Source organism: Callospermophilus lateralis, chromosome 11 (genome assembly GCF_048772815.1).
Source record: "Callospermophilus lateralis isolate mCalLat2 chromosome 11, mCalLat2.hap1, whole genome shotgun sequence".
Lineage (NCBI taxonomy): Eukaryota > Metazoa > Chordata > Mammalia > Rodentia > Sciuridae > Callospermophilus > Callospermophilus lateralis.
In genome coordinates this window covers 32,510,269-32,537,822 of record NC_135315.1, presented here as the reverse complement: position 1 = coordinate 32,537,822, position 27,554 = coordinate 32,510,269, and the positions used below count along the sequence as shown (strand labels likewise).

General features: G+C 44.1%; 1 protein-coding gene across 3 annotated transcripts; it reads left to right on the top strand.

Annotated features, from left to right (window-relative positions):
• Positions 1-180: 180 nt before the first annotated feature.
• On the top strand, positions 181-26,853 carry Mtmr4 (myotubularin related protein 4). Of its 3 annotated transcripts, none has more exons than XM_076869997.1 (19): positions 181-271; positions 1,424-1,461; positions 5,634-5,723; positions 6,078-6,194; positions 6,759-6,841; positions 8,499-8,659; positions 8,775-8,871; positions 9,027-9,140; positions 9,992-10,188; positions 10,414-10,542; positions 11,042-11,153; positions 11,640-11,835; positions 12,036-12,221; positions 12,300-12,470; positions 12,621-12,775; positions 20,093-21,488; positions 23,806-23,916; positions 24,111-24,199; positions 24,559-26,853. In XM_076869997.1, the coding sequence occupies exons 2-19, from the start codon at positions 1,459-1,461 to the stop codon at positions 24,734-24,736; spliced, it is 3,585 nt and encodes a 1,194-aa protein (XP_076726112.1). In that variant the 5' UTR covers positions 181-271; positions 1,424-1,458; the 3' UTR covers positions 24,737-26,853. The 3 variants fall into 3 exon arrangements, with proteins under 3 accessions (XP_076726112.1, XP_076726113.1, XP_076726111.1); XM_076869998.1 differs by lacking the exons at positions 181-271; positions 1,424-1,461 and adding an exon at positions 3,611-3,801 and having other exon boundaries at positions 20,093-20,802; positions 21,334-21,488; XM_076869996.1 differs by lacking the exons at positions 181-271; positions 1,424-1,461 and adding an exon at positions 3,611-3,801.
• The last annotated feature ends 701 nt before the right edge of the window (positions 26,854-27,554 follow it).

Sequence of the window (27,554 nt, the reverse complement as noted above, 5' to 3'; positions counted from 1 at the left end):
CAGTCTCATCTTTGGGCATCTGATAGGTTAAAGGCTAGGAAGGCGTCTGCCCATTTGACCAATGAGGGGAATGTAGAGTGAGGGCGGCGGCTGCGTGGTGGGGGCAGGGCGGGACTTGGCATGGCCATTGGCCAGGGCGGGCACAGGCCAGAGATGCGATTGGCTGGGTAAAGGGGCACCGTGGTGGGGTTCGAGCTGCGCGGCCTCAGCAGCTGCGGGAGACGGAAGTCGTGAGAGCTTTGCCTTGGAGGGTCGGGCGGACACCGCCTGGGTGAGTCACTGTGCCCTGTTCACTGCCAGCCTGGGAACTGGGACCACGTCTTGCCGGGGCCCCGCCCCGGCCCCCACCGGCTTTCTTGAGTCCCGCCTTCTGTCATTCCGGGCTCCGCCTCCGAGTCTTTAGGCTCCGCCTCTAGAACCTGGGCACCTGGAATCCCCTGCCAGCCTGGCCTGTCTCTGGGGACCTTATTCCGTAGGTCCGGAAGCCCTGGGCCTTCTAGGCTTGGTCCTTGTTTCCCCTTGTCTCTCTCCGTTCCTCAGAGGCTGCGTGCCAGTGGGCGGTGAGGCAGCACCTCTGGCTTGCCGCTTGCGGGCTCCCCCATGAGGGAGGGTGGGCTGGGGAAGAGAATACTGTGATCCTCGAGGCAGGCAGGACCGCAGATGGAGGCTTTTATCCTTGCAGCCTTTTGCGGAACTCTGCTGCATTGCCCCTGAGTATAGCAGGCAAAAAGGAGTCAGCGGACCTCTGGTTCCCTAAGTGGGTTTAGGAGGCCTCATCTTGAAATTCCCGTTACTTGGACCCACTAGACAGATGCTGACTCCAAGACCCGACTGGCCTGATTTTGCCCAGATTGTGGTCTTTTGCCCCATAGATTCCACCTCACTTGATGTTAAGTACACTCAGCAGGACTTGTCCAGCCCTATTGCTCTCTTATCACAGGTGGTGGCCCATTCCCTCTTGTCCTCTGCTCTGGACTCTGGAGGTCAAGTGGGTGCTACTCCCAGACTCAGACTGGCAGAACAGTCTTTAGGATTCCCCCACTAGGGCCAAAAGTGAGTCTTAATTGGACATCTTTTGTGTCTTCAGAGTTGGCATTTCTTCTGTTCTCTTGCAAAGAACAGGGGTTGGAGTGTTCTACTTCTTGGTCTGGGAGTCAGGACTCTTGAGTTCTGGTGAATAAGTCTGGATGACACTTCCAGAACTTTGTGACTGACTTCACACCCTGCAGGATCACTTGTTGCTTTCTTTCCATGTAGCTCCCATTGTTTCTGTCTGGTATAGTGACTTGTGAAAGGCTGGATCCTCTGTAAGGGAGGAAAATAAGAGTTGAAGAGAGATTTAAGGGTAGATGTGTGGGTTTTGTTGATTCTATGGTGACATCAATGGTGCTATTTACTCTTACGTTCTTCTGTTTCCTTATAGTGACAGCAGTCAGCCAGGAACCTCTCCACGGTAGAATGGTGAGTACTCTTTCTTTTCTCAAATCATTGTTTTCTGTAACCCTTGTGTCTGTTTGTGTGAAGCCACCCCACCTCTCTTGGACTTTGAGCTCCAAGCTACTTTATTCAGCTCCTAAACATGTTCATATGCACTGGAGGTAAATTAGAGTTTCTTGTCTTTTCTTTTCCTCCCCCACCTTTTTTTGAGGGCCTTGTCCATGCTAGGCAGGTTCTCTACCACTGAGCTATACCCCCAACTCAGGGTTTTTTAGATTGAAAGCAGTATAAAACACTGGGATGAGAAATATCTAGAAGTTTTTTTCTGCATGTTCTAAGTCATTCCTTACTATCTATATACCACTGACTTCCTTAGCCTTTCATAACAGCTCTCCTCTTACTTTTCTTGAGTCTCTAGTAAATCTCTGTGTTCCAGTCTAAAAACTATACCTTCTATATTTAAAACCCTTGGATTTCTGGTGGGCCCCTTGAATATTGTGGGTGTTGTGTCAAATGACTCTACCAAAATCATGGGCTTTTTTAGCTCTTAAGTGCTGCTGCTAAGCCACTGCAGACAACAGCTGGCTGAATGTATAGTAGGAAGGCATCCTGAAGGTACCCAAAATATGATGAATCACTAGGGGTTTAGTCCTGTAAATTTCCCATTAACTGCACCTGCTCTTCTTTCACCCCAAGTTCAGGGTACTTCTTATATCCTGAGAGCTAGGAGGAAGAAGCAATGAGATGAGAAAGGAGTACTAGGCCAGACCAGGCCCTCAACCTGACTGCATCTCTTCAGTTTCTTTCAGATGTTGCCTATGCTTAGGGACAGTTAATACATTCAGTTGGTGAGAGGACTCTCTCCTTCTTCCCTTCCTTCCACAGACATGTGGATCTATGATGGATGAAATATTGGTCTGGTCTCTTCTCAGCAAACCTATTTTAGATTAATTACGTACTTTTTCTCTAGGCCTGAAGTCTCGCTTGAAAACACGATAAGGCTTACTTCTTATAGGTTTGAAAGGTTTTAGTGAGGTAATGTTTGAAACAGCTTGACTCATAAGTAGATGCTTAAAATGTCAGATTTTCTCCTGTTTGTCCCCTCCTCCACAACAAAAGCCCTACTTTCTGAAATTTACTAGACACCACAGAAAGTTTGGGGTTCCAGCCATCTCCTTCTGACTGTTAGTGATCCTGAGTCCCTTATTACTTTTTTTTTTTTTTAAAGAGAGAATTTTAATATTTATTTATTTAGTTAGTTATTGGCAGACAACATCTTTGTTTGTATGTGGTGCTGAGGATCGAACCCAGGCCGCACGCATGCCAGTCGAGCACACTACGGCTTGAGCCACATCCCCAGCCCCATTACTTGTTATTCTTTGGACCTTTACCCATTTTTTTTCCAGCCCTACCCCTGGGCTTCAAGTTTTGTTTCTGTATAGCTTCTGTGGTCCGTAATGCCAGTTCTTCTCTTTCCCAGACTAAGAAATTTTTTCTCCAATAAGGATTTTCTTTCCAGAGATCAGAGGATGTGAAACAAGGGAGATATGGAGTCGAAGGAGTAGGGTTGAGCAGGGCCATGAAATAAAAAAAACATAAAAGACTTCCTTTCAGGACTATGAATGTCTAACTTGGCACTAGAGTAGGGTACATTCTAAAGGAACCAAAAGAATTTTTTGAGATCAGGGGATTGGAGGATGACACTGATGGACCTGGTATGGTGGGTGGTAGTTTTGGAGGGAAGGAACAAGCACTGAACTGGATGGAAAGGGCATGGGATGGAGATACCGGTGAGGTCCATCTTGGGATCCAGAGCTGGCGTTGGGGGAACCTAGGGAGGAGGGGAGGATGGAGAGAAGCTTGTATGATAAAAGAGGAGTGGGTTGAAATGAAAAGGTGGAGGCCGGCTTTCTTCTACCTCCCAGGCAGCCTTGGGCGGTAGCTCAGCTGGGACTTCAGAATGCCCTGGGTTGCCCTCCCACGCGGTTACAGAAAGGGAGGAGCTTGGGTGGGGGCGGGCCCCCTGCACAGCAGCCCCGCCCTGCCTCCGCCTTCCGGGCGCCATCCCGGGGCTCTCCCTTTGCCTTGCTCCCCTCCCTTCCGCGCTTGTGCTGGAGGGCGGAGCTGGGCCCGCTCCATTGTGGACTGGAGGGGAGAGGCGCGCGGGAGCCTAGCGGGTTCCCCGCCGCCAGCCGCTCGCTCCTGGCCGCCTCTGCTGCACCTGGCAGGCCCCGCAGCCGGGATGCGGCGGGCGCCCGGACCTGGCGGGCAGCGCAGCGGCTCCGGGGACATGTGCGCTGGCCCAGACCGCCCGCGACCATGAGCCTGACCGCCCGCGTCTCTTGCTCCATGCTTAGCTGCTTCGTAAGTGTTAGCCCTGCCTGCGGCGTCCGGGGGGCTCCAACGATTGCTGCACTCGCAGCCCCGCCCAGGTCCAGCCTTTGGGATATTAATTTTCAACCCTGCCCCTTCCTCAGGCCCCTGGCCCCACCTGGACGTTTGGGGAATTGGGAGAAGGGTTAGCCCTTTTCTTTCTTGGACTTGCTTCAATCTTTGGATGCTGGGGTTCATCGAAGGCCTAGGATAGAAATTCTATGGCCCATTCTGGTCCTGCAGCCACTGCCCTTGACTGCAGATTTCCAGGCCCCGCCCTACAGGGGTACATCCCTTTACCTCCGCCTCTCCATCTTGGTCCCACCCGCTGCATCCTTGCTTGGGTATGTGGGATGTGGCTAGTAGGCTGTGTGGGATGTTAGGGGGCTGGTCAGGGAGCAAAGGATGTTTGCGAGCTGCCTCTGGGTTCCAGTCCCCTCCCCCTTTCATAATCCTATCCTTCACCTGACATGCCATTCTTTTCTCCTTGACTGTCCCCCAGACAACCTCTCTTTTCTCCATCTTCCCTGCCACTGCAGGGCTCTGTACCTCTGCATCATTCCCAGTCTTCCCCTCCTCCCCTCTGGCTAATGCTCCTTCTCAGCTTCCCCCATCTGTCCTCTCAGATGTTCCCATACACACACACCACACCGCCCCCCTCCCCGTGGGTGTCTGCCAGGCCTTCTTTCTTTCTCTCCCCTGGCTGTCCTTGGGTCTTCTTCCTCCAAGTAGTGGATCCCCTCTTTTCTCCTCCCTGGTGGTTAGGAGGGGAGTGACTTCTGCTTGCTATGGGTATACCTCAAGAATTCCCCTCAGAGCAGCAGGCTGGGCAGGTTCTTGGCAGGTAGTGGGGGCTTGATAGCAGTGTGGGCCTAACAGGAAGATAAACTCAGCTCCAAAACATATCCTCCTTTTGAAAGCTCCTTGAAGGCCCTCTAGAGGCTTGCCACTGAATCCCCCCAACCTGTTCCTCTTTGTCTCCTTCACCCACCAGGTTGGCGCTTCAGTGGCTGTAGGTTAGCTGCCATACCTTGCTCCTTTTCCTCAGAACAGCACTTTCCCACTCCTAGTCTGATCCTTACATTAGTACCCCCCCCCCGCCCCGTGGTTTTCTGCCCTCTTTCATTTGAAATTTTGATTCCACAGGAGAGATCCTCCTTGGCTTCCCTCACTCTCCAGTTACACTTACTAGGCTTGAGTACCCCCTCTATATTACCCTTCCCCACCTCCAACTAAGCCAGGTCTCCTTTCTCTCCTTGGATGTCAGAACCTTTTGGAAGCATGTGTGGGAGCTGAAGGCAGTGTAATCCCAGCTACTGTAATCCCAGCTACTCAGAAGGCTGAGGCAGGGAGATCACAAGTTCAAGGTTAGCCTGGGTAATTTAGTGAGACTCCTGTCTCAATATAAAAAATAAAAAGGTCTCAGGATGTAGCTCATGATAGGCTGCCCTTGGGTTCAATCTCCAGTGGCATTAGAAGAAGAAGGGGGAAAAAATGAGAAAAGCCAGGCACTGTGGCACATGCTTGTAATCCCAGTGACTCAGGAGGCTGAGGCAGGAGGATCACAAGCTGGAGGCTGGCTTCAGCAACTTAGTGAGACCCTGTCTCAAAAAATAAAAGGGCTGAGGATATAGCTCAGTGGTAAAGCAACCTGGGGTTCAGTCCCTCACCCCACCCCACAAAAAAGAAAAGGAAGAAATAAGAGAGAAGTGAGTGTGTGTGTTTGTGTGGGGGGCTGTAGATTTATTAGTGGGAGGAAGGAAATGAATGAGCCTGAAGGGACAAATTGAGCCTGGCAACTCACGGCTCTGGCCTTCCAACAGGGTGAGGAGGGGCCTCCCAGCCTGGAGTATATCCAAGCCAAGGATCTGTTCCCTCCCAAGGAACTGGTGAAGGAGGAGGAAAATCTTCAGGTAAGGAGGAATTAGAGGCTTAGATGGGTAGGGCTCTCTAACTCGTTAAAACATACCCTCTCTCCCCACTCAAAATCTCCAAGAGATTCTAATACTGAAGCTCTGGCTTCCAGTTCTCTGAAGGGATGTCATAGGGTGGTGTTGAGGGGTCTGTGTGTACGTTATGGAGCCTTTGACCTCAGAGAAGGAAAGGCAGCTTTCCTGTGCAGCGGTTACTTGGTATCGACTGTGGAGAGGATTCTCCTTTGCTGCCTTGGTCCAGTTTTGCCACAGAAGATTCTACAGAGCAGGGACTACAGAGGAGAATGAGGGGCAACACAATTATGGACTGAGGGTTCCTCTGCCCCTTGGCAGGTACCCTTCACAGTGCTTCAGGGAGAGGGAGTGGAGTTCCTGGGCCGGGCAGCTGATGCCCTCATTGCCATCTCTAACTACCGGCTGCATATCAAGTTCAAGGACTCTGTCATCAACGTAAGTTCTTGTCTTGTTTTCTCACATCCAAGTTTAACTCCCTGTGAGGTTCAATGTGGTATCGTTCTAATGCTGTACCTGATCATTTTTTCAAAACAAGTTGGGGTTCTTTCTCTTTGTCACCAGCCTCTTTCTCCTAGTTGCAAGTCTATTTTTCTGTCTCTCAGGCTCATTCTTCCTTTCCCCCCGTTGTTTTACTCTTGCTGGTTCTTCGAAGGAACACAGTGGCATTGTTGGCAAGGTGCAGGCTTTGGGCTTAGCTAAACCTGAGCTCTTTTCCTGTACTGCCACTTACCAGCTGTGTGACCTTGGACAAGTCTTCTAAGTCACCTTGATTTTTCTCCTTACAATATAGGGTGAAAATATCTGCCTTGCAGGGTTATTATAATTGTGAATTGGGGCCAGATATGTCAAGGATCCAGCATAGTTACAAGGCGCTTAACAGTTTCTCAATAAATGCCAGTTTTCTTACTTCCAATGATACATCAGCATCTGGGACAGAGTGGGGTTGAGGAGTGGTGCTGAGGTGAGGGATCTGAACCTCAGTTTGTCCTTCCTCTGAAGGTACCTCTCCGGATGATTGACAGCGTGGAGAGCCGTGATATGTTCCAATTGCACATTGCCTGCAAGGACTCCAAAGTGGTGAGGTGAGAACAATGGGACCTTACTTAGGTCCCCTCACCCTAGTCTTGTGCAGACGTCTCTGCTGCAAGTTTCTTTTGAGCAAGAGAGGAAAGATACTATTTTATTTTCCCCATTGGAGGAAAAGGTAAAAACTGTTCTCAGTTGGGAAGGTCAATTTACTGACCTATAGTGTTTTGATCTGAAAAAATAGTGATAATATTTAGCTCATGGAGTCATCATGAAGATTAAATGAGATAATGCACATAAAAGCAACTAGGATAATACCTGGTACAGAGCACTCCACATTATTGTTGATTCATCTGTTTATTCATTTAACATACACTTATTGAATACTTCAGACCAGTCTATTTTAGGGAGTAAAGATACAACAGAAAGCAAATAGATAAAACTTTCTTTCCTTATGGAGCTTATAATTCCAGTGGGGAGATTCTGGCATAAATGATAACTATAAAGGAAAAAAATAAAGCAAGGAAGGAGCATGGAGTGCTATGGGGATGAAGACGATAGTTTTAAACAAATGATCAGAAAAGGTGACTTGAATCAAGACCTGAAGAAAGTGAATGTGTGGATATTTTAGGGAAGAGTATGCCAGACAGAAGAAACAGTGATTGTGAAGGCTCTAGGTGGGTGTATACCTGTGCCTGCACACTGCAAGAACAACGGCAGGAGACAGTGGAGTGCATGGAGGTGATGATGGTGCAATATAAGGTCTGAGAGCAAAGCAGAGCGTCCCAATGACTGGCTTCTACTTTGAGAGAATTAGGAAACTCCTGGTGGATTTTGAGCTAAGGAGTGATGTGATCTGAATAATGTTTTTTGGAATCATCTGGCTGCTGTATTGAGACTAGATGGAAAAGAACAGGGACAAATCAAGGTAGAAACTGGGAGGTGAGTTAGGAAGTTATTGCAGTTACCTAGGCAAGAGATGGTAGCGTCCCAACTGGGGTGGTGGCAGCCAAAATACGGAGAGGTCGTCAGATTCTGTGTGTATTTTAAAGGAAGAGGCTACAGGATTTGCTGAAAGATTGGATCATGGGAGAAAAAAGTGACTGAGATGGCTACAAGGAGTATTAGAAGGATGCCTGGTTTAGGGCCTGCCATATGCTCAAATCTGGAGCAGATTCAGAAAGAATCCACCTTGCCCTTTGCCTCACAGAAGCTAAAGTTTGGTTGCTGAAGGAAGACTTAACATGTAGCAGTATGCTATGGAAAGCCATATTCCAGGTGCTTAATATGCAAGAGAAGAAGGAATCTGGAAGAGGATAGGCTAGGAAGGACTCAAGGAAGGAGTGGCACTAAAACCATGTTCAAAGTGTCAGTAGAGACAGGCAGAGACAAGGCATTATCAAGCAGAAGAAGAGAAAGAACAAGGAGGCAGGAGTGATGTGAACAGGATGTCCTGCCTGAAGCAGAAGGCTTGTGTTAGGGAGTCATGGGAAACAGCACTGACTGGTAGGGTAGGAACAGGGAGTGCAGAGATTCAGGGCCATGTGTAATTTCTAGATTTGACGTAGGGACTCACCAGAGGAGATAAGTATGTCTCAAACACAGAAGTTCTTGGGAATAGTCACAAGAGACAGCTTCTCTTGAGTTCAGGTCAGTGTCCCTTGTCCCTCCCCCAGGGCACATCTGTCCCTTGCCTCTTCCCTTACCCTGCAGGTGCCACTTCTCCACTTTCAAGCAGTGCCAAGAGTGGCTCACAAGGCTAAGCCGGGCCACAGCAAGACCTGCCAAACCTGAGGACCTCTTTGCCTTTGCCTACCATGCCTGGTGCCTGGGGTTGACTGAGGAGGACCAGCATACCCATCTGTGTCAGCCAGGTGAGTGAGGTGCTTTCTTTGGGAGGCTGCTTCTTATCCCTCAATTCTTGAAACTCCTCCACCCCTGGACATTCGCACTCTGGGAAGCTGACAGACTGTGGGGACTGTGTTGCAGGAGATCACATACGATGTCGGCAGGAGGCTGAGCTTGTCAGGATGGGCTTTGACCTGCAGAATGTTTGGAGAGTCTCACATATCAACAGCAACTACAAGTGAGAGGGCAGGGGTGGGGGAACCAAAGCAGGGTGGCACAGCTCCTGGGTCTGTGAGATAGGAGGGCTCCTGATCCCTCTTCCCATATAAAAATATCCTCTGGGTCTTGTTATCACATAGACCAATTCAATAATCTCCTCTGGTCTCTCCTCAGATTATGCCCCAGTTACCCCCAAAAGCTGCTGGTTCCTGTATGGATCACAGATAAAGAGCTGGAGAATGTGGCTTCTTTCCGTTCCTGGAAGCGCATCCCTGTGGTTGTGTACAGGTGAGATAGTGGGAGATGGAAAATGGAGGCTTTTTTTTACTCAGTAGGGAAAGAGACAAAATCTGAGGTTTTTGGCAGCCTGCTGAGAATGGATACGCTTTGGAGAAGTGGCGGAAATAATTTAAAAATAAGAATTGCCTTATTTTTTCTTCTAAGGATAAGTCTTTAGGGGATTTATTCACTTTATTTATTTATTATTTTTGAGAGAGAATGTGTATGTATGTGCATGCATGTGTGTGTTTGTGTGTGTGTGTGTGTAAAGTATTGCATTAATACAGAAGTTGCTAACTGGCCTGTGGACCAAATCTGTCCTACAGCCTGTTTCATGTACAGCCTGTGAGTTATGAATGGCTTTTACATTCTTTAAAGTGTTATTTAAAACAACATAAAAAAGAGTAACAACAGAACTGGTTGTGACCTACAAAGCCAAAAATTGTCTGGGTTTTTACTGAAAAAGTTTACTGGCCCTTGCACAAGAACATTGTACTAAAATAGAGTGAAACAGGTAGTAATCATGAGGCTTAGAATTGTTCATGTTCTTGGCTCAGATCTTGTTCTCTTGCTGTATGTCTGTACCTGGTGCAGGTGCTATGCAGGTTTGATGAGTCAAGGTCATCTTGGGAACACAGAGCCCATTTGAGAAAATGTGTGTGATAGCACTTTGTAAACTGTAAAGCTCTCTAGAGATGTTAAAGCTTTTGGTTGCTATTATCATGGCCAGATGAGTTGGTAGCCCATGCTGGCTCTGGAGACCTGGGTTTGCACCCTTGAGGTCTCTGTGGTAGACTTCTGGAGGATTGAATGCCAAGAGCATTATGTTGTCTTTTTTTTTTTTTTTCCTGTTTTGTCAGACACCTTCGCAATGGGGCTGCCATTGCCCGCTGCAGCCAGCCTGAGATCAGTTGGTGGGGCTGGCGGAATGCTGATGATGAGTACCTGGTCACATCCATTGCCAAAGCCTGTGCCCTGGACCCAGGGACAAGGGCCAGTGGGGGCCCTCTCAGCACTGGGAATAATGATGCCAGCGAGGCATGTGACACTGACTTTGGTAAGGCATAGGTGTTACTAGACCCCAGGCAACAGGCCCCCCTCCAGTGAGAGGATGGGAGAAAGATGATACAGAGTGTCTAGGTCCCTGCCTTTTGGAAGGCTTTGGGGTGTGAGATAGGTAGTTTTCTAGTTGCACATTGCTCTCTTCTGAGAGTGAGTACCAGAGTCAGAGTGAGGCTGGATGTCTAGCTGACCCTGAGACTTCTTCCTTATGTGTATTTAGATTCCTCTCTGACTGCGTGTTCTGGGGTGGAGAGCACAGCAGCCCCTCAAAAGCTACTGATCCTGGATGCGAGATCCTACACAGCAGCAGTGGCTAACCGTGCCAAGGGTGGAGGTTGTGAATGCGAAGGTATGCTGTTACCCCAGTGTCTGCAGGCACCTTGTATTTTGGGGTCTTTGGTGAAGATGTGGTTTGGGGGCAACTTGTGGAGTGGAAAGAAACAAACAAAATTGCTTAGAACTAGGACTCTGCCATTTACTATAGTTGTATTGAAGTTCTTCATCAAATTTTATCACCTGTAAAATGGGGATAATATATACCTTGCAAATTTTTTAGGGTTATTAGAGGCTCCATATATAAAAATTAGTTGCACAGAGAAGCTACTAGATTTTTTGAGAATTTACTACATGTTGTCATTCTTACTAGTATTACTGTCATTAATATTACTAGTACTATATAGCACCAGAGAATCCAAAGATAAAAGTTGATAAAGATTTCAAGAGTATATTTGGTTCCCATCTGGAGTATTCTTCACTGCTGGGGATGTTTGTCCACTAGAACTGCTTTTGACCTGGGTGCCTATTTCCAGGATCTGCTTTTATGCTTCACTCTCCTCTCATGTCTACAGAGTACTATCCCAACTGTGAGGTCGTGTTTATGGGAATGGCCAATATCCATGCCATCCGGAACAGCTTCCAGTACCTCCGAGCTGTGTGTAGCCAAATGCCAGATCCCAGCAAGTAGGTGTTCCCTGCTGTGATTGCAAATCCCTTCAGTCTCATTCTTTACTCAGTTCTTTTTGTTCTTGGAGGATTTTGAGGAGATGGGAAATTTGGAGGTACAGGAGACCAGAGCCTAGGTGGAATTGGGTACAGTGGACCAGTTCCAAGAATACTACTTCTCAGCCAATACTTTGGCACCGTCACAGGACATTGGATTCTTTTTGTTTAGATCAGTTGTCCTACTCAAAGAACATAGAGAACTGGGGAGAGAAAGTGGCTAAATGTGCTTGTCATGCTTTCTAATTCCTTTTTAGATTCTAAGAGGCTCCTTTCTGCCTCAGGTCCTATCTTCCCTACCTTCTTGCTAGGTACTTTTAGCAAAAAGGCTATGGGTGGTCCTCTGGGTTCCAGCTCTTACTGGGGATTTTGTTGGGTTGAACTGTCTGTGAGTGGTGGATAGCCCTAGTACCCTTAGTGATGGGCTTGATTTCTGTTCTTGCATAGCTGGTTGTCAGCACTGGAAAGTACCAAATGGCTGCAGCACTTGTCAGTGATGCTAAAAGCAGCTGTGCTGGTGGCTAATACAGTAGACCGGGAAGGCCGGCCTGTGCTGGTGCACTGCTCTGACGGCTGGGACCGGACACCGCAGATTGTAGCCCTGGCCAAAATATTACTGGACCCATATTACAGGACATTGGAGGTATTGAGAGGGGGTCGGGTATAAGGGAGGAGGGATGGTGGTGGGTTCTGAGGAACTGTCTTGGGAATCTTTTCATAGAGGACGTTAGTTCAGTCCTGTTCTTCTTTGAAGGCACCAGCTCCTTGCTTTGGGCAGTCCCCTGGGAAGTAGCACAATAGCCTTTCCAGAGAGACCCCATGCTTGGACTATTTCCTTTGCAGGGCTTCCAAGTGTTAGTGGAGTCTGACTGGCTGGATTTTGGGCACAAGTTTGGAGACCGCTGTGGCCACCAGGAGAATGCAGAGGACCAAAATGAACAATGCCCTGTGTTCCTCCAGTGGCTCGATTCTGTTCATCAGTTGCTTAAGCAGTTCCCCTGTGTGTTTGAATTTAATGAAGCATTCCTGGTAAGTCCTAAAGCCTGTGACCAGGGTTGGGAGAATGGCATCTTGAGGCCCCCAGGTTAAGCTGTCTTGGCTCTCTAGGTAAAACTGGTACAGCACACGTACTCTTGTCTCTATGGCACATTCCTGGCGAACAACCCCTGTGAGCGAGAGAAGCGCAATATCTACAAGCGAACATGCTCTGTGTGGGCGCTCCTGCGAGCTGGCAATAAGAACTTTCATAACTTCCTTTATACGCCCGGCTCAGACATGGTAAGTCCGAGCCATTTTCCTGTGAATGCAATTTAGAAATCAGTAGGGTGAAGAGGCTGAGTCAGTGGGGAGAATAGAGAGCCAAAGGCTTAGGGAAGGAGAAGGGACCAGGAATATCTTACAAAACGCTAATATCGGGCCACTCCCTAGGTCCTGCATCCCGTTTGTCATGTGCGAGCCCTTCACCTCTGGACAGCTGTTTATCTGCCTGCATCATCTCCGTGCACACTTGGAGAAGAGAATATGGATCTTTACCTTTCCCCAGTGGCCCAGAGCCAGGAGTTTTCTGGCCGCTCTCTGGACAGGTGAGAAAAGCCCTTGTTCTCTCTCTACCAGAAAGGTAGTAACTGATTCCTATCTTGCCTAAAAGTCATTTTTCTTCTTTTAATGAGCTATTTAAAAGCAACTTCTTGAATCAGTTAAAGAAGAAACATGGGTATAGACTCATGGCTAGCCTGGGATACACTCTGTGTGTTTTCAAGGTCTTCTCTTAAGATAAGGTTGGTTACCTTCTTTCCTGGGCCTGCTATCACCCCATGTGACATACCCAAGCAAGGGAGAGGAGAATGAAAAAGAAAGGACTACTTCATGAAGATTTGTGGGAATGGTGTTGATTTTTGTTCACTTAATACAAGGCATGGGAAGCTTGCTGTCTTAGTAACCTTTACCTTTACAATGTTTTTAGCTTCCAGAAGCATCTGACTCTTGGGGAAATGGGTTCCCAGCAGGGAGATGGCCTTTACTCCCTCAGAAACAGGCCAGAAATTAAAACAAGAAATTAAATAAATTTTCTGGTTGAATTTTTGTGGGAAAGAGGGATGGAGGCTGTTTAATTTATAAAAGCAATCCTTGTTTCTTAACTTTTAAAAAACAAAGTCAAACAATATAAAAAGAGATAACAAAAGTACTTGCTCCTGATACTTGTCCCCACTGATGTCTATTGTCTAACACTTCCAGTTGTTTATCTCTCTTTATCTCTTCCTTTTTTGCAGTACGGGATTGAATCCAGAGCTTCATGCATGCTAGGCAGGCACTTTACCGCTGAGCTTTATGCCCAGCCCCCAGTGTGGATGAATCTATGTAGAAATATTTGTAAACATCTCTATATAGGTACACCTGAGTCCCCCAGGTGCAAGCTGTCTTGGCTCTCTAGGTAAAACTGAAACAGCATACATACTCCTGCCTCTATATTATATTTGTTTTTAAAAAACAAAACCTGAATGTTTTGCATATCATCCTGCAATTTTCCCCCACTTTGATCAGGCTGTCACCCCATGACAATACATATAAAGCTACTTTATTGTTTTTACTATTTAAAAAAAAAAATATTTTTCCTGTGGGGGATCAAACCCATAACAAAAAAATCATGGTAAAATACATTTACCATCTAAGCCAATTTTATTTATTTTTTTATTTTTTTGCTATATAGCTGCAATCACTTTTATTTATTTATTTATTTTTTAATTTTATTTTTTATTGGTTATTCAAAACATTACAAAGATTGCAGAATCACATCGGTTACACATCCACATTTTTACATAATACCATAATAGTAACTGTTGTATTCTGCTACCTTTCCTATCCTCTACTATCCCCCCTCCCCTCCCCTCCCATCTTCTCTCTCTACCCCATCTACTGTAATTCAATTCTCTCCTTATTTTTTTCCCATTCCCCTCACAAACTCTTATATGTAATTTTGTATAACAATGAGGGTCTCCTTCCATTTCCAAGCAATTTCCCTTTTCTCTCCCTTTCCCTCCCACTTCATGACTCTGCTTAATGTTAATCTTTTCCTCCTGCTCTTCCTCCCTGCTCTGTTCTTGGTTGCTCTCATTATATCAAAGAAGACATTTGGCATTTGTTTTTTAGGGATTGGCTAGCTTCACTTAGCATAATCTGCTCTAGTGCCATCCATTTCCCTGCAAATTCCATGATTTTGTCATTTCTTAGTGCTGCGTAGTACTCCATTGTGTATAAATGCCACATTTTTTTTATCCATTCATCTATTGAGGGGCATCGGGGTTGGTTCCACAGTCTAGCTATTGTGAATTGTGCTGCTATGAACATCGATGTGGCAGTATCCCTGTAGTACGCTCTTTTGAGGTCTTCAGGGAATAGTCCGAGAAGGGCAATAGCTGGGTCAAATGGTGGTTCCATTCCCAGCTTTCCTAGGAATCTCCATACTGCTTTCCATATTGGCCTCACCATTTTGCAGTCCCACTAAGCCAATTTTAAATATATAGTTCAGCTGGAGGCATAGCTCTGTGGTAGAGGATGTTCTTAGCATGTGCATAGCATGGGTTCAACCCCCTTTCAAATGTACATTTAATAATAATTTTTTGTCCATATATCTTTGCATTTGTGCTAGTATTTTTGTCAGATTCCTAGAAACAAATATGCTGTGTTCAAAGCATGTGCATACTTCAAATTTTGATATTTGTTTATTGGATGAAGGTTTTTAAAGTTAATATGTAACGTTCTTGGTTGAATATTATAAAAGATGACAAAACCCCAACATTTTAAGTTTTTTATTTTATTTTATTTATTTATTTTTTTTGCAGTGCTAAAAATTAAATCCAGGACCTTGTGTGTGGTAGGCAAGCACTGTACCTCTGAGCTACACCCCAAGTCCAGTTTTAGGGTCTTTTGAGTTGAGTTCATTGTCAGGGGATAGGCTTTGGAATTCTATGATTTTCCCCTTTCCCCATACTATTGCAGAATTTGGGTTTAGGTTTAAAAGTTTATTTTTCCAGGGAAAAGCTTTTTATCAGATTCTTTTTATTGTGGGTGGGGGTGTTACCAGGGATTGACTCAGGGGCACTCAACCACTGAGCCACATCTCCAGCCCTATTTTGTATTTTATTTAAAGACAGGGTCTCACTGAGTTGCTTAGCACCTCACTGTTGCTGAGGCTGACTTTGAACTTTCAATCCTCTTGCCTCAGCCTCCTGAGCTGCTGGGATTACGAGTGTGTACCACCATGCCTAGATTTTCAGATTTTTAATAAGCTCTAGGATCTGTTTAATAATCATTACCTTAAGTTAGTAGCTTATTTCTTTAATACTTGCAAATGGCAACTTGGGGTTGTGGCTCAGTCGTAGAGCACTTTCCTACATGTGTAAGGCACTGGGTTCAGTCCTCAGCACCAATAAATAAATAGATAAAATAAAGGTATGTATCCATCTGTAACTAAACAAATACTTACAAATGGCTTAGTGTTTTACAAGGTTTTGTGGGCTATAACAAAGAATAGAAGATACAGATCCTACTTTGAAGATACTTTTAAGCTATAAGATAAAACACAGAACAACTAGAGAAAAATTCTAAGCATCTAAGCAAGTAAAAATGTGCGTATTTCAAAGCTGTTTGAGAAATGAGATGCTTTAAAGTATCATTTGGTGACGATTTTACTCAGGAAATTTTCATGAAGGACTAGATAAGAGCAATGTCATTTTTTAAGTCCCAGATGCCTAGCTCAGGGCCTGGTTCATAATAAGTGCTTTAATAAATTTTTAAGTGGGCAAAAAAAATGCATGGGACATAGGGAATTGTGGGGTTTGTAACAAGGCAGGCAGAGAGAGGTCCAAAGGAACTGGGTATGTGGAGAATTTTGAAAAACAAATTTCTCTGGAGCTGGCAGAGGTCGAAAAGGGGTTAGTCTGAGAAATGGAAAGATATATATGGGACAGGTCACTGAGTACTTTAAGCATTAAAAAAAGTTATTTTGATTTATTTGTCAAAATAAGGAAGTTATTGTGACCTACTGATGATGGGATTTTTGGAGAGCTTATCAGTGAGCAGGGTAGTTAGAAGAACACAGAGACCAGCCAGCATCATTGTAGTAATTCAAATATAAAGAGAACAGTCCCTGGAAAAGAGGATTCAATTCAGAAACAATAGTAAAGTTATTAGCAAACTATGGAATTGGTTGAAATTTGAAGAATTGAAGTGCAGAGTGAAGTCTCTTCAAAGTCAAGATAGGTCCCAAGTGTCTGAGCTTAGAAAGTCAGAGAATCTTAGTGCCACCAATGTTCATTGAAAAGGTGAGAGGAGCTGGGAATGGTGGCTCATGCCTGTAATCCCAGCATCTCGGAGGCTGAGGCAGGAGGCTTTCAAGTTCAAAGCCATTCTCAGCAATTTAGCGAGACCTTGTCTCAAAATAAAATATAAAGGGTGGGGATGTAGCTCAGTGGTTAAGCAACCCTAGGTTCAATCCCTGGTACCAAAAAAGAAAAGAAAAGGTAAGAGGCCTAACCAGTGTGGGGGAGAAAGAGGTGTTACAGGGAAGTGGGTATTTAAATGTTAGTTGATAGCAAAGGGGTGTGTTGTAAGCAGCTCAAAAAAGTGATTTGGGTTTAGAGGAATAAATGATATAAGGATTTGAAAGGAATTGGTTTCTGTAGCAACTGACCTGACTTCCTTTGGTTTTACCTTTCTCTAGATCAGAAATGTCGTATTTACTTTCCTCTTCTTTCATTGAAGTCTAGTACATTTGATACCCAGCTCAAATCCTACCATTTCAGTGTAGCCTTCCCTGACCACCTGAGCTGGATGAACTCTCCTCCTTCTAAGTTCCTCAGGCATGACTGTCTATTCCAGCATCACTGATTAAACCTGTGGTGCACAAAGGAGTCAGTTGTGGAGGATGGCAGACTATTGCTGTTTGATTGTGGGTGATGAGTACATGGGAGTTACTAATAGTCTTCTTTTGTATGCTTAAACGTTCCCATAGTAAAAAGCAAAACAAGAAAAGAAAAAAAGAGAAAGTTGTGGCATTTCTTTAAAAAATACACTGGGCTTGGGATATAGCTCAGCGGGAGAGTGCTTGCCTACCATGTGGGAGGCCCTGGATTCTATCTCTACCACCACAATAATAGTAATAATAATATCAGAAAAAATACAGGTGTGTAGGCCTAATTCTTGTTCATCTCATTTAGCCCTACTGATCTGTTCCATTCACTTGGAACTTACCAATGGAAACTTGATGTTAGGTTCTGAGCTCATTCATTCTGCACATTATGTGCCTGGTTCTATGCTAGGTACTGGGGATTCAAATAAGACACAGTCCAGCTCTTGTGGAATTTCAGTAGAGGGAAATAAATAAGTAAACAGTAAATGCAATAACATATTATAAGAAGCACTGAGCAAATTTTTTTTTTTTTTTTTAATGGGGCTGGGGATGGGGATGTGGTTCAAGCAGTGACGCACTCCCCTGGCATGCGCGGGGCGCTGGGTTTGATCCTCAGCACCACATAAAAATAAAATAAAGATGTTGTGTCCACCGAAAACTGAAAAAAAAAATTTTTTTTTCCATTGTAGTTAGACACATACCTTTATTTTACTTTTTATTTTTATGTGGTGCTGAGGCTTGAACCTAGGGCCTCACCCATGCTAGACAAGCGTTCTACCGCTGAGCCACAACCCCAACTCTGCAATGTGTTTTTTATTTTTTTGATGGACCTTTATTTTATTTATTTATATGTGGTGCTGAGAATCGAACCCAATGCCTCACACGTAGGCAAGCGCTCTACCACTGAGCCACGACCCCAGCCCTGAGCAATGTGTTTTAATGTACATTATTTTTTGTTTAATCCTTATGGTATCTTTAGGAGGTGGGTACTTTAACCTTTCTTAGAGTTTTCAAGCTGGGATTTGAGCCCTGGCTATGAGACTTCAGAGACTGTAATAACCATTGGTTCTGCCTTTCTGGAATTTCCTGCCATTTTATTTGGCCAAAAACAAAACAAAACAAATTAGCCAAATGTGGTGGTCCACACCTGTAATCCCAGCTACTCAGGAGACTAAGGTAGGAGGATCACAAGTTTAGGGCCAGCCAGGCAACTTAGTGAGGCCCTGCCTCAAAATTAGAAAAAAGAAAATGAAACTTGATCACAAAGCTAGGCACAGTGACGCATGCCTATAATCCTATCAAGTTAGGAGGCTGAGGCAGAAGGACTGCAAGTTTGAGACCAGCCTCAGCAACTTGGCAAGACCCTGTCTCAAAATAAAAAAAAAAGAAAAGGCTAGGGATGTAGCTCATTGTAGAGCACCCCTGGGTTCAATCCTCAGTACTAAAAAAAAACAAAACAAACAAACAAACAAAAATTTGATGAGAAAAGTAATCTTTTTTTTTTTTTTTAATTTTTATTATTCTTTTATGTGGTGCTGGGGATCGAACCCAGTGCCTCACACATGCTAGGTGAGCACTCTTCCTCTGAGCCACAACCCCAGCCCACGAGAAAAGTAATCTTAAAAATATATTTAAAAGATTTATTTATAATAAAATTTCAAAAGTCAGCTACTTAAAATAAGCTATATTGTATACCTTCAGAGGATTTTTCTCTATGAGCCAAAGTGACTAAGGCATCTGAAAAGAGGAGCCCAGTGATTTCTGTTTTCTGGTGAATTTCCTTTAATTTTCATTGCTCTAAGGACTTTGAACTACATTAAAAGTCAGGATAGGGGGCTAGGGTTGTGGCTCAGTGGTAGAGCACTTGCCTAGCATGTGTGAGGCATAGGGTTCAATTCTCAGTACAACATATAAGTAAAATAAAATTAAAGGTCATTGATCACTAAAAAAATACTTAAAAAATAAAAATAAATTTTAAGAAGTCAGGATGGTCATTCTAGAAAATATCTGAGTAGTTTTGAGGTTATCTTAATAAGTCTGGGTAGTTTCCTATATTTTGAATCCTTATGGCACCTCTTTATAAGGTATAATTTATTACCTTTTTTCCTCCACTACTGGGGATTGAACCTAGGATATTCTAGGACTGATCTACATTCCCAGCCCTTTTCATTTTTTATTTTGAGACTGGATGCTGCTAAATTACCCAGGCTGGCTTCCAATTTGGCGATCTTTCTCCCTTAGCCTTCCAATTGTGTATACCACTGCACCCAGCTTTAACATTTTATAGGGGGGGAAATCAAGTATCCAACAAGTTAAATAACTTACTTATAATTGTATAGCTCATCAGTATTGGTGCTTATGTCATCTAGCTCCAGAACCAATCTTCTTTCTGTCTTACTCTGATGGAGAAGAAAATGGGAAATAAGGTTTGAGGCTCAGGTGTGGTCCTGGCTAGAATAGTAGTTTTAGAAGGCATCAGCATAGCAGGCAGTTGAAACTATGAAAGTGGTTGATATTGCCCAGGGAAGTTGTATAGGTTGAATACTGACAAAGCTGAAGACAGATCCTGGGTTCTTAACAATGAAATCCATGTTTTTTCCTTTTTGCAGTTTTCTTTCATGGAACATTGGTTATTTGTAACCTTAAATGTTGTTTTTTATCTTGTGAACTCTAGCTTTGATAGTGCTCTTAAAACCTGATTCTGTATTTTGGAGATGGCTCCCATTTCCTGAGCTGGAGTTGTTAAATTTGTCTGTATAGGGCTGGGGATGTGGCTCAAGCGGTATCGTGCTGGCCTGGCATGCGTGCGGTCTGGGTTCGATCTTCAGCACCACATACAACCAAAGATATTGTGTCCGCCGAAAACTAAAAAATAAATATTAAAATTCTCTCTCTCTCTCTCTTAAAAAAAAGTTAAAAAAAAATAAATTTGTCTGTATATTGGAGATGGTGCCCATTTCCTGAGCTGGAGTTGTTAAATTTGTCATTCTAGGTTACCTAAAACCAGATCCATGGACGATCTTCTTTCTGCCTGTGACACAAGCAGCCCCCTGACTCGCACATCCAGTGACCCTAACCTGAATAACCACTGTCAGGAGGTCAGAGTTGGCTTAGAGCCCTGGCACAGCAATCCTGAAGGATCAGAGACAACGTTTGTGGAATCCGGGGTAGGAGGTCCCCAGCAGACTGTAGGAGAAATAGGCCTTCCTCTCCCTCTGCCCAGCAACCAGAAAGACTACCTGAGCAATAAACAAACTTTTAAGAGTCACAAAAGCTCTTCTCTAAGTTATAAACTGCTTAATACTGCTGTGCCCCGGGAAGTGAAGAACACCTGTGATCCTGAGATCCAAGTCCTGGAAGAGACTAAGGCACCAGCTCCAGACCCTCCTGCTCAGGATGAGCTGGGTAGGACTTTCAGTGGCTCAGGAAAGCCACCTGAGCCTGAAACAGAAACCATCAGTGTGCCCTCCAAGATCACTCCCTGCAAGTATGGTGAAGTCTGTGATTTTCCTCAGTCTGCCCAAGACTCTCTTATGGGTGCCACCCAACAGGCACAGATAGAATCTGTGCTAGGTGGGACCTCCAGATGTGTTCTGAATCAGAGTCTGGGCAACCTTTGCAATCTACCGAGTGCTACCTGCCAAACTCCTCTAGAGCCAAGCACCGACTTCCTCAACCAAGATCCCCCAGAGTCTGTGGCAGGTATCTCCCATCAGGAACAGCCCAGTTCTGTGCTGGATCTGATCCGTAGGGAGGAAGACACTGGCAAGAAAGGAAATAATAGGAGTGGGCAGTTACTGGAAAATCCTCGCTTTGGGAAAGTGCCATTGGAATTGGTCCGAAAACCAATTTCTCAGAGCCAGATCAGTGAGTTCTCTTTCTTAGGGTCCAACTGGGACAGCTTCCAAGGCTTGGTGACTTCATTCCCAAGTGGGGAGACTACCCCTCGGCGGCTGCTTTCCTATGGCTGCTGTAGCAAGAGGTCAAGCAGTAAGCAGATGAGGGCCACGGGGCCCTGCTTTGGGGGCCAGTGGGCTCAGAGAGAAGGTGTGAAGTCACCTATCTGTTCTAGTCATTCCAATGGACACTGTACTGGCCCAGGAGGAAAAAACAACCGGATGTGGTTGTCTGGTCACCCAAAGCAAGTCTCCAGCACAAAGCCTGTCCCACTGAGCTGCCCTTCTCCAGTGCCTCCACTCTACCTGGATGATGATGGACTCCCCTTTCCCACAGACGTGATCCAGCATAGGTTACGGCAAATTGAAGCAGGGTACAAGCAAGAGGTAGAGCAGCTACGTCGACAGGTGCGTGAGCTTCAGATGAGACTGGATATCCGTCACTGCTGTGCCCCTCCAGCAGAGCCCCCTATGGACTATGAGGATGATTTTGTAAGTATTCACCAATTGCCATTCATCCCTTCAGTTATTTTATTCATTTAGCTCTCCATCCATTCAGCATTCATTTGTTGAGCACTTGCTGAGTGCCACTGGGCTTGGGCTATAGAACGAAAGGCAAGTAAACATCTTGAAAGTTGTTGTATTATGACTGAGGAAGGTATAAGGTGTTAGGGGGTTAAGAGTGGAATGAGAGGTCAAGGAAGGCTGTCTTGAGAAGATAATGCTTGAGTTGAATGAAGAATGTGTGATATATGTTGCTAGATAGATAGTGAAAAAGAAACATTTGCAAAAGCAAGGAGGTAACAGGTCCTGCAGTGGCCTGGCTTAAAGGGTTGAGTGTGTGGCAGTTTGCTTGAAGACATGCATACATATTTGTGCTGGGAACTGTGAGGGAGAGGTGAGTGATATGGTGGGGAGGTGGAGAATTAGACAGGGATTGGAATGGTCAAGTATCCTTCTTGTTTGGATTTTTACCCTCAAGGCAATGAAATTTTAGGCCAGTGGGAAATATCATCAGATTTATATTTTAAGGAAACTACTCTTGTAACAGTGTAGAATTTTAAAAATATTTTAATTTCATCATTGTTATTGGATGTAGAATTCTGCACTTATACAATTTGAATAAGCCTTTACGTGTGTGTGTGTGTGTGTGTGTGTGTGTGTGTGTGTGTGAGAGAGAGAGAGAGAGAGAGAGAGAGAGAGAATTATTGGGGATTGAACTCAGGGTCTTGCATATGGTAGGCAAGCATTCTATCACTGAGCAAGAGCCTAACCAACAGTGTAGGATTTTTGTTTTTTATTTTTGGTACTGGGGATTGAACTCAGGGGCACTTGACCACTGAGCCACATCCCCAGCCCTATTTTATATTTTATTTAGAGACAGAGTCTCACTGAGTTACTTAGTGCCTAGCAGTTGCTGGGGCTGGCTTTGAACTTATGATCCTCCTTTCTCAGCCTCCCGAGCCGCTGGTATTACAGGCTAGTGCCATCATGCCTGGCTCAATGTAGGAGATTGGATCCAGACTGAGAGGCTGGTTAGGACATTTTGGAACAATCCTGGTGAGAGCTGAGGAGGACCAGGCAGGCTTTACTGTGTTGGGTTGCTTCAGGTTCTCGCCTGACAATCCTGGGGGAGCTTCTAGGATACATTCTCTCCCCCATTTTTTTTTTTAACCTTTGCTTTATTTATTCATTTTGTTATGTGGTACTGAGAATCTAACCCAGTGCCTAACATGTGCTAGGCAAGTGCTCTACCACTGTGCCACAACCCCAGCCCTCCCCCATAATATTTTACTATATAGGCACTTCCATTCCATCTGTTAAGGCACTCCCACTTGTCTTCTGCCCACATCTCTCTAGTGGCGTGGATGGAGCTAACAACTTAATATTCAGGGTAATGCTTTTAAACTGAAGTCAGGAAACTCAATTTTTTTAAAGGCCAGATAGCAAATATTTAGGGTTTGTGGGGGCCATACCATCTATGTCATAACTATGTGGCCTCTGTAGCACAAAAATAGCCATAGATGAGGCTGGGGTTGTGGCTCAGAGGAAAAGTGCTCGCCTAACGTGTCTGAGGCTCTGGGTTCCATCCTCAGAACCACATAAAAATTAAATGAAGGTATTGTCCACCTACAACTAAAGAATAAATGTTTAAAAAAATAGCCATAGATGATTAATGTAAATGAATGAATTAGGCTATGTTCTAGTAAAACTTGATTTACGAAGATGGGCTGGATATATTGGCCTATATTGTAAATATTGGCTTGTGGGCCAATTTGCTAATGCCTGGTTTAGGATGCAACAAGAGAGAGTCTTTCTGCCCTGTGATATAGCATACTGATTAAGAGCATACAGAATATTAGATTCAAATCCAGCTTTACCACTTACCAAAACTTAAATCTATCTTTCTGCCTGCCTTCCTTCCATTGAACTCAGGGATGTTTAATTAACTGAGCCCCATCCCTAGCCCGTCTTTTAAAATTATTTCATTTTGAGACAAGGTCTTGATAAGTTGCTGTGAGCCTCACTAAGTTACTGAGACTGGCTCTGAAATTTCAATTCTCCTGCCTCAGCCTCCTGAGTCCCTGGGATTTCAGGCATGCGCCACAATGCCTGGCATGAAACTTAATTTTCCTCTGGCTTAGTTTTCTTATTTGTAAAATGAGGATAAAAGTACTACACAGTGCAAAAATATTGTGAGGAATTAAACAAGTTTATGTATATAATGTACTTAGAATGGTGCCTGGCACGTAGTAAACAGCATTAGTGGTGATGAAGGTGATATTGATGTTTTCTGCCTTTTTTTCAGACATGTTTGAAGGAGTCAGATGGCAGTGATACAGAAGATTTTGGCTCTGATCACAGTGAAGACTGCCTTTCAGAAGCAAGTTGGGAACCTGTGGATAAGAAGGAGACTGAGGTATGTCTAGGCACATATGTGGTGGGTGCTTAATGTGAGCTAATGAGTTATGTTTCTCAGAGATAAGTCACATGCTATAGACTGACCTTTCCCCCAGATGCATGTCATTTTCACCTGGGCTCTCTCCTTGTTGTAATGTTGCTCTTCCGTTCTATTGACAAGGACCTAGGATTTTTCCTTGTGCCTTTTGTTAGGTGACTCGCTGGGTTCCAGACCATATGGCATCGCATTGCTATAACTGTGACTGTGAATTCTGGTTGGCCAAACGAAGACACCATTGCAGGTAAGATGTTCTGTGTGACTCATAAAATAGTGCAGTACATAGGGGCTGAGGCTCGGTGGTAAAGTGCTTGCCTCGCATGTGTGAGGTACTGGGTTCAATCCTCGGGACCACATAAATTAAATAATGATACTGTGTGGTCATCTACAACTAAATAAATATTAAAAAACAAAACAAAACAGTGCAGCACATAGTTATTGAACTAATTTGAATTACTCTGAAAATGGAGATATAAAGCCTTATAGGAATCATGTTTGCACCGACCTTTCTCTTTGTTCATTCATGGAAGGCCTTTTATATTGTAATTCTTTCTCAGCATACTGGCATTTCTGATTAACTCTTCCTTCTTTGTGTTTTGGCAGAAATTGTGGGAATGTATTTTGTGCTGGATGCTGCCACCTGAAGCTGCCCATTCCTGATCAACAGCTCTATGACCCAGTTCTCGTCTGTAACTCATGTTACGAACACATTCAAGTATCTCGTGCCAGGGAGCTCATGAGCCAACATCTGAAGAAACCTATCGCTACAGCTTCCAGTTGAATGCAAAGGAGATGACCTGTCCAGTTTTAACAGGTTTGAAGGGAAGATCTGCTTCAGGTGTAGTTTGAAAGGTTCCTTGGTATGGCTCATGAAATCACAGAGCTCAAAGATATCATCTTGAGAAATCCTACTTGGTACTTTGAGACTGGAGCAGAGGAGTTTCAATTTGGCGGAGGTCCTTTTCTGGAGAGACCCTCAACTTAGGGTAATGGTCCTGATCCAGACCCAGAGTCTGGAAGCTTAATGTTGAGTTGGTGACTCCAGCTTCTTTCTCCTGGGGGGGGTCACAAGATGATGATTTCATAGATACTGCCTGGTGCAAGGTGTCCAAACAGCAATAGAAAGGCATATGTATAACCAAACTGCAAGTGATAACCAGACCCATTTCTCCTCTACCTTGAAAAAAAGCAGATTATAGTATACAAGATAGGAATTCCTATCCTATTCGAGATGAACTCTTTTCTGTACCTCTGTGCTCTGTGTCTGTGCATGAAGGCTCAGTCTTTAGAGGCACTCCCTCTAGTTGCAATTAGTACTGTCTTTCTGTGGAGTTTGGTTTAAAGACTGGTTGGCCAAGTGGAGGTTTCAATGTATTTTTCACTTGGCTCATCAGCCAGCATCAGTGAATATTCAGTTTAGGGGGACAGTTCTAGGGAGTGAGACATTTTTGGGAGCAGAAGAAAACTCTGCTGATGTTTAGTCTTGGAAAAAATCAGAGCTGTGAAGGCGGTGGTCACTCTGTTATGCCAAGGCAGCTCTGGAGGTATGCACTGTGAATGAGAAGGGAGAAGCAAAAATTATCTTGTGAAATATCTGCTGATTGTGCCCTACCCTTCGCGCCTGACTTTTCCTAGTTGTCCTGGTGCTAATACAGGAGCTCCACCTTGATCCTCTCCTGGCATGAAAATAAAACAAAGGTTTTTGTTGTTATTCCATTGCCCATTTCCCCCATGTTGTCTTTCCCTTGGCTGCTGCCTCCTCTGAGTCACACTGCTTCTTATCCTGAACACTTGACACCTTGAGGGTAGAATTTAGCGTTTGGTTTTTACCTCCTAGAATATGCTGTTTGGTATGTGAGGGTTTCAGTACAAATGCTGCTGTCTATTTTTGTGCACTTAACAATGGAACCCAAACAAGAGAATGAAGCCTTGATACCAAAATTGGGAGAGAAAATGTGTCCATGTGGACCAAAAAAAAATTTTTTTTTATTTTGGTTTTGATTTTGTTTTTTCATCTTAATATGTACCAGTGGCACTTAACCAAAAGATAGTGATATAGCCATGTACTGTGGTTGGGACAGATACAGTCTCCTTGTTCTATAATGAAACCATTAGGATTTCCTTTATACATTTTCCTTAAGTCATTGGTGTATAAAAGGCAAATGACATTTAGGCTTATTCTGTTTTAAAACTGTGGTATTTGTCTTTCTCACTGCTACTTTCATGTTGCTTTCTAGAAAAAAAAATTCATTCCAAAATAACTAGAATCTTCATTTAGAATAAGAATTGTTATTTGTCCTGCCTTTTTCTTCAGTCTACAGAGAAGCATCTGTGCTGCTTTTATACTTGCCATGGATGTAACCTAAAAAGTTTTGGCGTATTTAGGTCAGCCTAGCAGAACTTTTTTTTTTTTTTTTTTTTTTTTCCCATTTAAATGGAGCTGAATAATGGAGATTTTGTGTCTGGGAAATTCCTGAGATCATTGAAAAAGTAACAGACTCTTCCTTGTCTCTGATACATAAAATTCTTTTAACCATTTTCTCAATCATTAAAAATTACTGCCAGTCATGAGTGGCTTTTTAATTAACTTTACTTTGATTGCACTTCACTCTGCCTGTTTTCAGGGGGAGTAATATTGGTAACATTTGGGGAGACTGTATCTGTCTATTTTGTGTGGCTGTTTTGAGGGATTGTCCCATCAGTGAATAAACTGCATGGCCTTGGAGAGAGAGACTGGGCTTTTGGCTCAGATCCGTTCATCAAATACTCCTTTCAGAGCTGTTGTGGGTGTAAGTGACATGATGTGGCCAAAAATCCAAACTGTGCAGTTGCGTTGTGACAAACATGCAATGTGCTGTAAAAACTCAATACAGTTTAAATAAAATCTCTATATTAGTGCTGCTTTGTTGGGTCTTTTTATTCCTTTTAGTTTTTAAGTTAACATATTCATTGTTCTTTTGACCATGAAAAAAGGACTAAAACATTAACCTCTTTCCTCTAACAATTTCCATTTTCAAAATGGACTCTTTTTTTAAAAAATCAGCACAGCTTTTGTTGTATTTGAGCTTATTGATTGGTTAGGGATTTATTTACTGATTTTCAGTTTTATGTTGCTTGGGATGGAACCTACAGTCTCCTGCATGCTAGGCAAGAAACTCATTGGAGCTACATCCTCAACCCTGAATAGATTTATTCTTAAGGATTCTATAGAATTCTTTCCCGTCTAAATGAGGTTTCTCTTTAATGTTTGAAATGTCACCAGCTGGTTGAAAGCAGACAGAATTGTATTCTAGTGATACCCTTCTGCCAGGCACCTCTGTTTTCATCAAACCTTGAGTAAACTGAGCAAAATGCTGGCTTAGAAGCATGTGTTTTTAAGATATAAAATGCTACTATCTAGGGGCTGGGGTGGTGGCTCAGTGGTAGAGTGCTCTCGCCTAGCATGCGTGGGGCACTGGGTTCGATCCTCAGCACCACATAAAAATATTCTGTCCGCCTAAAACGAAAATAAATTTTTTAAAAATGCTACTATCTAAAAGATTAATTTATTTACTTGGGATATTGCACCTCCACCCCCACCATTATTTTTTGGCAGGAAC

What these genes read in the sequence shown, in the direction of transcription:
- Mtmr4 (XM_076869996.1), top strand. Translation starts at nt 3,757, where the DNA reads ATGAGCCTGACCGCCCGCGTCTCTTGCTCCATGCTTAGCTGCTTC. An exon ending in TGGAGGTTGTGAATGCGAAG is followed by an intron (nt 10,543 to 11,041) that starts GTATGCTGTTAC and finishes TCATGTCTACAG; the next exon opens with AGTACTATCCCAACTGTGAG. An exon ending in CAAATGCCAGATCCCAGCAA is followed by an intron (nt 11,154 to 11,639) that starts GTAGGTGTTCCC and finishes GTTCTTGCATAG; the next exon opens with CTGGTTGTCAGCACTGGAAA.